The following is a 10900-nucleotide window of genomic DNA, read 5'->3' on the forward strand; positions in this document are numbered from 1 at the left end:
CTCCTTGTCCCGGCAGGGCCCGGTCCGGTTGGACGAACACATGCCCGTGTGCTCGGGCGTGACCACCTGTTGCAGCGTGGTCGAGGTTTGGCAGCAAAAGAAAGGTGTTTTAGTCAGTGTCTCTTCAATAGTTTTCTTTTCTTTTATTTTATATATATATATTTTTTTTATCCCACGATTTTGTAACCCATTTTTTTTCACCCCTGTGTCAATCATCTAATGTGATCCTGGGCTCTACACGCCCTCCACCAACCTAGTCCCCATATATGGGGGACAAGGGGAGACCAACCTAGTCCCCATATATGGGGGACAAGGGGAGACCAACCTAGTCCCCATATATGGGGGACAAGGGGAGACCAACCTAGTCCCCATATATGGGGGACAAGGGGAGAGCAACGGACTTGAACTCATGCTTCCTTCATGCCTGAGTGTCCAAGTTGCTCCTTTACACAATTTACAATTGAGGCATTTAGCAGACGCTCTTAATCCAGAGCGACTTACATTAAGCAAGAACAAAAGCATGGGAATACATCACATAAAAGCATTTATCATGAAACATGCGTAAGCTAAGAAAGTAGCAGTGGAATATCTATATAATGAAACTATACATATGAACTATACATATATACTACTATGCTATTATGTACTATGGCGTGCTATGACTACATACAATGCAATTATAGTGCTGTCTACATAACATGCTATGAGTCTGTATCAAATGCTATCTAAGTCTACAGAAATGCTATCTGCCACCTGACAGGGGGGAGTTTCCCTGGTTGGACGTAGCGCGTGGAAGGAACACGTTATTCCAACCAGTTCCTTTTCCCCTCCATCAGGCGCCCCGGCTGGCCAGGGGGAGGCAGTATAGAGATCAGTTCCTTTTCCCCTCCATCAGGCGCCCCGGCTGGCCAGGGGGAGGCAGTTTAGAGACCAGGATTATTTCATGTAGTTTTTACGTCACCGGGAATGTTTAAGCGTTAAGTCTAGTTTTAGTGGAGTAATGGAGTTGATTTAGTCAAATAAATTTGTATTTTGGCAGGCCCTGATGCCGTCGTAATGGCTGGTTTTACACTTGCTGAAAATAGCCTATCTACAAGCTTGTAGATCGGCTATTTTCAGCATGCAACCAAGCGTGAAATACTAGATCTCGTGTCCACTAGTCCCTTTGACTTTGATTCAATTCAGGCCCCTATTGTCAAAATATTCAGTCTTAGTTTTAGTTTCATTTTATTTTAGTTTCCATTCAAACATTTATTTTTAATGGTCATGGTCGACGCAAAATCAACCCTGGACGTGTTGGAGCAGAGAGAGAGAGAGAGAGAGAGAGAGAGAGAGAGAGAGAGAGAGAGAGAGAGAGACCTGGTAGGGCGGCGTGGTGAAGTGAGAGAGAGAGAGAGAGAGAGAGAGAGAGAGAGAGAGAGAGAGAGAGAGAGAGAGAGAGAGAGAGAGACAGAGACAGAGACAGAGACAGAGACAGAGACAGAGACAGAGAGAGAGACAGAGACAGAGAGAGAGACAGAGAGAGAGAGAGACCTGGTAGGGCGGCGTGGTGAAGTGAGAGAGAGAGAGAGAGAGAGAGAGACCTGGTAGGGCGGCGTGGTGAAGTGGGAGAGAGAGAGAGAGAGAGAGAGAGAGACCTGGTAGGGCGGCGTGGTGAAGTGAGAGAGAGAGAGAGAGAGAGAGAGAGAGACCTGGTAGGGCGGCGTGGTGAAGTGAGAGAGAGAGAGAGAGAGAGAGACCTGGTAGGGCGGCGTGGTGAAGTGGGAGAGAGAGAGAGAGAGAGAGAGAGAGAGACCTGGTAGGGCGGCGTGGTGAAGTGAGAGAGAGAGAGAGACCTGGTAGGGCGGGGTGGTGAAGTGGGAGAGAGAGAGAGAGAGAGAGAGAGAGACCTGGTAGGGCGGCGTGGTGAAGTGGGAGAGAGAGAGAGAGAGAGAGAGAGAGACCTGGTAGGGCGGCGTGGTGAAGTGAGAGAGAGAGAGAGAGAGAGAGAGAGACCTGGTAGGGCGGCGTGGTGAAGTGGGAGAGAGAGAGAGAGAGAGAGAGAGACCTGGTAGGGCGGCGTGGTGAAGTGAGAGAGAGAGAGAGAGAGAGAGAGAGAGACCTGGTAGGGCGGCGTGGTGAAGTGAGAGAGAGAGAGAGAGAGAGAGAGAGAGACCTGGTAGGGCGGCGTGGTGAAGTGAGAGAGAGAGAGAGAGAGAGAGAGAGACCTGGTAGGGCGGCGTGGTGAAGTGAGAGAGAGAGAGAGAGAGAGAGAGAGAGAGAGACCTGGTAGGGCGGCGTGGTGAAGTGGGAGAGAGAGAGAGAGAGAGAGAGAGAGACCTGGTAGGGCGGCGTGGTGAAGTGAGAGAGAGAGAGAGAGAGAGAGAGAGACCTGGTAGGGCGGGGTGGTGAAGTGAGAGAGAGAGAGAGAGAGAGAGAGAGACCTGGTAGGGCGGCGTGGTGAAGTGAGAGAGAGAGAGAGAGAGAGAGAGAGACCTGGTAGGGCGGCGTGGTGAAGTGGGAGAGAGAGAGAGAGAGAGAGAGAGAGACCTGGTAGGGCGGCGTGGTGAAGTGAGAGAGAGAGAGAGAGAGAGAGAGAGAGACCTGGTAGGGCGGCGTGGTGAAGTGGGAGAGAGAGAGAGAGAGAGAGAGAGAGACCTGGTAGGGCGGCGTGGTGAAGTGAGAGAGAGAGAGAGAGAGAGAGAGAGACCTGGTAGGGCGGGGTGGTGAAGTGAGAGAGAGAGAGAGAGAGAGAGAGAGAGACCTGGTAGGGCGGCGTGGTGAAGTGGGAGAGAGAGAGAGAGAGACCTGGTAGGGCGGGGTGGTGAAGTGAGAGAGAGAGAGAGAGAGACCTGGTAGGGCGGGGTGGTGAAGTGAGAGAGAGAGAGAGAGAGAGAGAGAGAGACCTGGTAGGGCGGCGTGGTGAAGTGGGAGAGAGAGAGAGAGAGACCTGGTAGGGCGGCGTGGTGAAGTGAGAGAGAGAGAGAGAGAGAGAGAGAGAGACCTGGTAGGGCGGCGTGGTGAAGTGGGAGAGAGAGAGAGAGAGAGAGAGAGAGACCTGGTAGGGCGGCGTGGTGAAGTGGGAGAGAGAGAGAGAGAGAGAGAGACCTGGTAGGGCGGGGTGGTGAAGTGAGAGAGAGAGAGAGACCTGGTAGGGCGGCGTGGTGAAGTGGGAGAGAGAGAGAGAGAGAGAGACCTGGTAGGGCGGCGTGGTGAAGTGGGAGAGAGAGAGAGAGAGAGAGAGAGAGACCTGGTAGGGCGGGGTGGTGAAGTGAGAGAGAGAGAGAGACCTGGTAGGGCGGGGTGGTGAAGTGAGAGAGAGAGAGACACCTGGTAGGGCGGGGTGGTGAAGTGAGAGAGAGAGAGAGACCTGGTAGGGCGGGGTGGTGAAGTGAGAGAGAGAGAGAGAGAGAGAGACCTGGTAGGGCGGCGTGGTGAAGTGAGAGAGAGAGAGAGAGAGAGAGAGAGAGACCTGGTAGGGCGGGGTGGTGAAGTGGGGCAGGGCGAACACCAGTGAGCCCAGCGCCATGACCAGCACGCCCCAGCCCAGCCAGCGGGGCTTGTGGCCGGTGCCGCCCACGTAGGAGACGAAGGCCAGGCAGACGCAGGCGGCGATGTCGTAGGAGGAGGCGATGAGGCCCGCCTGGTAGGAGCGCAGGTCGAAGCGCCGCTCGATGGAGGTCACCACCGTGTTGATGAAGCCGTTGACGATCATGCCCTGCAGGAAGGAGGCCACGCACAGGAAGAACAGCACGCCGCGCGGCGTGTTCAACGCCTGGGCGGCGCGCGGCGTCAGCGCGCCCCAGCCGCACAGCAGCCGCTCCCCCCCGCCGCCCCCGCCCCCGCCTCCGCCCGCCGGCCCCGCCTCGGAGGAGGGGGAGGAGTTAGCGCCGGCCGACGAGGTCAGGTTCAAGTCCCTGGGAGGAGAGCCCACGTGGTCGGGGTGGTACGGGATCCCCGCCGTGGACGCCCTGGTGAACACCACCGCCGCCGCGGGGGGGGGGAGGCGCGGCCCGTCGTTGGGGGGCGTGGCTGGGGGACTCCCGGAGTCCACCGGGCTGGGGTTGTCCTCCACGCCCCCCCCCCCCCATGGGACCCCCGTGGCCCCCCAGGGGGGGGCACGAGTCCTGGAGGTCCAGGAGCTCCTGCATGGAGCTGAAGGAGGCATCGGCATTCAGGAGGACCGGCATGTCTGGGGGTCCCACAAACCAACCACCGCCGAGGGGGGGAGGAGGAGGGGGGGAGGGTCCCACCACCGAGGGGGGGGGGGGGGGGGGGGTCGAGGAGAGGGGAGGAGGGGGGAGATAGAAGAGCTCTGCTGTGTTTCAGGGGAGAGCCTGAGAGGAACAAGCCTCTACGGTCCGTCGGTCGGTGGGGCTATAAATGTGGAACTGGACGAATCCTGTTGGACGTTCTGGGGTCTTAAAGGGACCTGTAATCCCAGATCGTGTTGCTCGTCGCGATGTGTGGAATCTGACACCGCGGTGCTCTCTCTCTCCCTCTCTCTCTCTCTCTCTCTCTCTACGCCAGAGGTGGGAACGGCGGCTTCATAGTGAGGTCGTTGTCATGGCGCCACTCTCCTGTGGGGGAGACGAGAGAGAAGACGTTCGTTAAGGCATTTACTGTAGACCTGGTCTCTGTTTCCACCAGCTCGGAGGAAAGCCTGGTCTCTGTTTCAAAAGTCTGTATGATCCTGTCGGGAGCAGATGATATCGTTATGTCATGTTGTAGTATTGTTTTGTAGTCATCAGGATGATATCGTTATGTCATGTTGTAGTATTGTTTTGTAGTCATCAGGATGATATCGTTACGTCATGTTGTAGTATTGTTTTGTAGTCATCAGGATGATATCGTTACGTCATGTTGTAGTGTTGTTTTGTAGTCATCAGGATGATATCGTTACGTCATGTTGTAGTATTGTTTTGTAGTCATCAGGATGATATCGTTACGTCATGTTGTAGTATTGTTTTGTAGTCATCAGGATGATATCGTTACGTCATGTTGTAGTATTGTTTTGTAGTCATCAGGATGATATCGTTACGTCATGTTGTAGTATTGTTTTGTAGTCATCAGGATGATATCGTTACGTCATGTTGTAGTATTGTTTTGTAGTCATCAGGATGATATCGTTACGTCATGTTGTAGTATGGTTTTGTAGTCATCAGGATGATATCGTTACGTCATGTTGTAGTATTGTTTTGTAGTCATCAGGATGATATCGTTACGTCATGTTGTAGTATTGTTTTGTAGTCATCAGGATGATATCGTTACGTCATGTTGTAGTATTGTTTTGTAGTCATCAGGATGATATCGTTACGTCATGTTGTAGTATTGTTTTGTAGTCATCAGGATGATATCGTTACGTCATGTTGTAGTATTGTTTTGTAGTCATCAGGATGATATCGTTACGTCATGTTGTAGTATTGTTTTGTAGTCATCAGGATGATATCGTTACGTCATGTTGTAGTATTGTTTTGTAGTCATCAGGATGATATCGTTACGTCATGTTGTAGTGTTGTTTTGTAGTCATCAGGATGATATCGTTACGTCATGTTGTAGTGTTGTTTTGTAGTCATCAGGATGATATCGTTACGTCATGTTGTAGTATTGTTTTGTAGTCATCAGGATGATATCGTTACGTCATGTTGTAGTATTGTTTTGTAGTCATCAGGATGATATCGTTACGTCATGTTGTAGTATTGTTTTGTAGTCATCAGGATGATATCGTTATGTCATGTTGTAGTATTGTTTTGTAGTCATCAGGATGATATCGTTACGTCATGTTGTAGTATTGTTTTGTAGTCATCAGGATGATATGGTTACGTCATGTTGTAGTATTGTTTTGTAGTCGACAGGATGATATCGTTACGTAATGTTGTAGTATTGTTTTGTAGTCATCAGGATGATATGGTTACGTCATGTTGTAGTATTGTTTTGTAGTCATCAGGATGATATCGTTACGTCATGTTGTAGTATTGTTTTGTAGTCATCAGGATGATATCGTTACGTCATGTTGTAGTATTGTTTTGTAGTCATCAGGATGATATTGTTGCGTCATGTTGTAGTATTGTTTTGTAGTCATCAGGATGATATCGTTACGTCATGTTGTAGTATTGTTTTGTAGTCATCAGGATGATATTGTTGCGTCATGTTGTAGTATTGTTTTGTAGTCATCAGGATGATATCGTTACGTCATGTTGTAGTATTGTTTTGTAGTCATCAGGATGATATCGTTACGTCATGTTGTAGTATTGTTCTGTAGTCATCAGGATGATATTGTTGCGTCATGTTGTAGTATTGTTTTGTAGTCATCAGGATGATATGGTTACGTCATGTTGTAGTATTGTTTTGTAGTCGCCAGACAGGAACAACAGGCGGCGACAACTTCCTTTCCCCTCTCAATAAAAGCTCTCGTAGCCTGTATCATTTATTGAGAGGGAAAAGGAAGTATCTACAAGCTCATAGCGCGCCACCGAGTGGCAAGCTATGAGCTTGTAGGTCTGCTATTTTTGAAAAATCGAAGAACGGCTGACATAGAAACATAGCTTTTTCAGAAAAAAGGATGTAGAAGGATGTAGAAGACAATTTTAGAATCTGATCTCAGGTCAAAATGGGTTAACTTGTAACTTTGCTTGGAACAGATCATTGACATTTTCACAAAACTGTCAGCATTTAGATTCTAAAGACATTGTTGTAGAATTATGGTCTCAGGTCAAATGAGGGATTTCATTGACTTTCATGACTGACGGAATGAGACAGCCGCCGACACAGAGCACCGAAAAAGTGCAAATCATTCTCCATGCTCTAATGATTGAATCAGACAGTGAAAAATCAACATGGGCCGGGCCGGGCCGACCAATGGGGCCGGCCGCTCAGAAACCCATGCCCCATGCGGCCGACCAATGGGGCCGGCCGCTCAGAGAACCATGCATGAGTAAACCCTCTTTTATTGTGACGTGTGGCAGAGCGGAGTTGACCTCTCCACCGCCAGCACGCTGTCCTCTCCACCGCCAGCGGCGGTGCAGAGGACCAGTTCATAGTCCACACACACGCTGACCTCCATGGGTACCAAGACAACTCACCCCTTTTACCCTTTCTGGTGAGTTGTCCGGACAACTCACCCCGAAAGTGCTGACAACTCACCAGGGCTGAGATGTCTTCACTTTCGGCCACTTTCGGGGCGAGTTGTCTTCACTTTTGGGGTGAGTTGTCCGACTGAATATGTACTTTTTGAGCTCTTTTATATACTTTACTGAATATTATGTCCGGTATTTGCTCCATGCACATGCGGTCCAATCCTCAGGGCTGAATGCATTCATTTGGAACTGTCTGAGAGTGAGCTAATTAATGTAACCAAATGGACGCCTAATGGGTCACTAATGATTGGACCGTCCGTGTAGTTGTAGGCTACTCTGACACCGGGACTCAGGCAGTAAAGTAGCTAATCTGATATTTAATCTGAAAGTAACTGTTCTGATATTTTCAAAGGTTTGTTATTTGTATACAGTTGAAAACTTGAAATGGGACATTTTATGCACAATGAGTATAGCCAGTGTTTATTTCCGTCGACTAATACTAATATTGTTTTTTAATATTTTTTTATCCCACGATTTTGTAACCCATTTTTGTCATGATTGTGTCAATCATCTAATGTGATCCTGGGCTCTACACACCCTCCACCAACCTAGTCCCCATATATGGGGGACAAGGGGAGAGCAACCTAGTCCCCATATATGGGGGACAAGGGGAGACCAACCTAGTCCCCATATATGGGGGACAAGGGGAGAGCAACCTAGTCCCCATATATGGGGGACAAGGGGAGAGCAACCTAGTCCCCATATATGGGGGACAAGGGGAGACCAACCTAGTCCCCATATATGGGGGACAAGGGGAGACCAACCTAGTCCCCATATATGGGGGACAAGGGGAGAGCAACCTATAGTCCCCATATATGGGGGACAAGGGGAGACCAACCTAGTCCCCATATATGGGGGACAAGGGGAGACCAACCTAGTCCCCATATATGGGGGACAAGGGGAGACCAACCTAGTCCCCATATATGGGGGACAAGGGGAGAGCAACCTAGTCCCCATATATGGGGGACAAGGGGAGACCAACCTAGTCCCCATATATGGGGGACAAGGGGAGACCAACCTAGTCCCCATATATGGGGGACAAGGGGAGACCAACCTAGTCCCCATATATGGGGGACAAGGGGAGAGCAACGGACTTGAACTCATGCTTCCTTCATGCCTGAGTGTCCAAGTTCCTCCTTTACACCTGACAGGGGGAGTTTCCCTGGTTGGACGTAGCGCGTGGAAGGAACACGTTATTCCAACCAGTTCCTTTCCCCTCCATCAGGCGCCCCGGCTGGCCAGGGGGAGGCAGTTTAGAGACCAGTTCCTTTCCCCTCCATCAGGCGCCCCGGCTGGCCAGGGGGAGCCAGTTTAGAGACCAGTTCCTTTCCCCTCCATCAGGCGCCCCGGCTGGCCAGGGGGAGCCAGTTTAGAGACTAATACTATGGCGGAAAAATGTTCGTCGACTACCTTTTTTCACTGACCAAAACTATAGAAAAACACAAATGTGTACAATATGTACAACTTCCTGGTCTCAACTGTGCATGTTTCTTTCCTTCCAGGGAGCAAACATGGCGTCCACCGTACGGTCTTGGCTTCTCGTCCTCTTTAGACAGTCCTTGACTGTTAAGAGGAACTACTATTCATTTAACCCATTTTGACCATGGGAACGATTCTATAAATGTCTTCCAAATCCTGACAGTTTTCTGAAAAAGCTATGTTTCTAATGTCAGTCGTTCTTCAATTTTTCAAAAATAGCAGACCTACAAGCTCGTAGATCTGCTATTTTTCAATAGCTAAAGCATAGCATAATACTAACAGAAAGAAAGAAAGAAATAAAGAAAGGTACTATGTTTACCCAGGGTAACTGGACTAAAGGTACTATGTTTACCCAGGGTAACTGGATAAAGGTACTATGTTTACCCAGGGTAACTGGACTAAAGGTACTATGTTTACCCTGCAGGGTAACTGGACTAAAGGTACTATGTTTACCCAGGGTAACTGGACTAAAGGTACTATGTTTACCCAGGGTAACTGGACTAAAGGTACTATGTTTACCCTGCAGGGTAACTGGACTAAAGGTATATGTTTACCCAGGGTAACTGGACTAAAGGTACTATGTTTACCCAGGGTAACTGGACTAAAGGTACTATGTTTACCCTGCAGGGTAACTGGACTAAAGGTACTATGTTTACCCAGGGTAACTGGACTAAAGGTACTATGTTTACCCAGGGTAACTGGACTAAAGGTACTATGTTTACCCAGGGTAACTGGACTAAAGGTACTATGTTTACCCAGGGTAACTGGACTAAAGGTACTATGTTTACCCAGGGTAACTGGACTAAAGGTACTATGTTTACCCAGGGTAACTGGACTAAAGGTACTATGTTTACCCAGGGTAACTGGACTAAAGGTACTATGTTTACCCAGGGTAACTGGACTAAAGGTACCATGTTTACCCAGGGTAACTGGACTAAGCTCAAGAACTTGTTTACAGCCAGGCCCTGCTCATAGAACATTTCATGGTAGAGGTTCAATGCCTTGCTCAAAGGGCACTTCAGCGGTGGTAATTTTAACGTGCCGGTCTTAACGAAGCCCTTTTCCCAATTTAACAAATTATGAATTAATAATTAATTTATTAGTTAATTAAAAGTTTATATGTATAGCTTCATTATATAGATATTCCACTGTTACTTTCTTAGCTTACGCATGTGTCTTGATAAATGTTTTTATGTGATGTATTCCCATGCTTTTTTGTTCTTGCTTAATGTAAGTCGCTCTGGATTAAGAGCGTCTGCTAAATGCCTAAATTGTAAATAAAGTTTTCAATGTCTAAACATACCATGAAACGAAATGCCATAAATACACACACACACACACACACACACACACACACACACACACGCACACGCACACAGCAGTGGCGATACAAATAAAATGAAAAGAGTTACATTCATATTGTATAATATATTTCATTCATTCATTTGTAATGAACAATAAGTAAAACATAAAAATAAGTACTTGTCTTGCATATTTTGTTGTTATATATAATTATATTCTATAAGTTAGCCATTGATATTGTACGATATTATTATACCCCCCCCCCCCCCCCCACACACCACCAACAAAAAGGTGTTTGTTAAAAGAAAATAAACACCCGCAAGCGCACGCACACACAAGTAACAATTAGTTAGTCAATTTACAAATGGGCTCTCTCTCTCTCTCTCTCTCTCTCTATCTCTCTCTCCATCTTATGTACACACTAAACCCAAGCGTTTAGGTTATAAACTGTTTTAAACACATATTTGTAACACTTTTTAAACGTGTCACAGTGTTTAGATTATAAGCAGAAGAACATGTTTAATCGCCTGTAACACTTTTTAAACACATAAACGTGTTTAGTTTTTACAATCAAAGTCAGTCATATTATAGGTGTTTAGAATTTGAACACTAGGGGCTGTATTTTGCGTGTCTTAAGTACCAGGTCTTATTCCCTAACTTGAGTAAACTAAAGACCTGGAGGAGTGGTCAATGCTCTTTGGCCACTCAGAATAGCCAAATGGCATTGATCACGCCTCCAGGTCTTTAATTTACTCAAGTTAGGGAATAAGACCTGGTACTTAAGACACGCAAAATACAGCCCTAGGTGTTCTCGTGAGGTGTTTGAGTGAACTCGTGTTCTACTGTATTGTATGAATATTAATAAACACTTGTTTTACTTGAACACATGTTCCAGGGATTTACAATTTATATATATAACTGTTCCTAGTGTACATGAACTGAAGACCAAAATAAAACAAAGAATGGATTAAATATCACCTCCCTTAAAACAATACGCAGTGTGT

General features: G+C 47.7%; 1 protein-coding gene across 1 annotated transcript in view; it reads right to left on the reverse strand.

Moving 5' to 3' along the window:
• The window catches only part of slco4a1 (solute carrier organic anion transporter family, member 4A1), a gene marked incomplete at both ends in the record, with an annotated part of 31866 nt that extends 27697 nt beyond the window's left edge, over nt 1–4169 (reverse strand). The window contains 3 exons of the mRNA XM_080764428.1: nt 1–66; nt 3452–4011; nt 4076–4169. The exon at nt 1–66 is cut by the window's left edge and continues 157 nt beyond it. Of these exons, the coding sequence (XP_080620554.1) occupies nt 1–66; nt 3452–4011; nt 4076–4169 (720 nt within the window). The remainder of the gene's footprint in view (nt 67–3451; nt 4012–4075) is intronic.
• Between the last annotated feature and the right edge of the window lie 6731 nt (nt 4170–10900).

This window comes from Protomyctophum bolini, assembly GCF_963924005.1.
Source record: "Protomyctophum bolini genome assembly, chromosome: 5".
Classification (NCBI taxonomy): Eukaryota; Metazoa; Chordata; class Actinopteri; order Myctophiformes; family Myctophidae; genus Protomyctophum; species Protomyctophum bolini.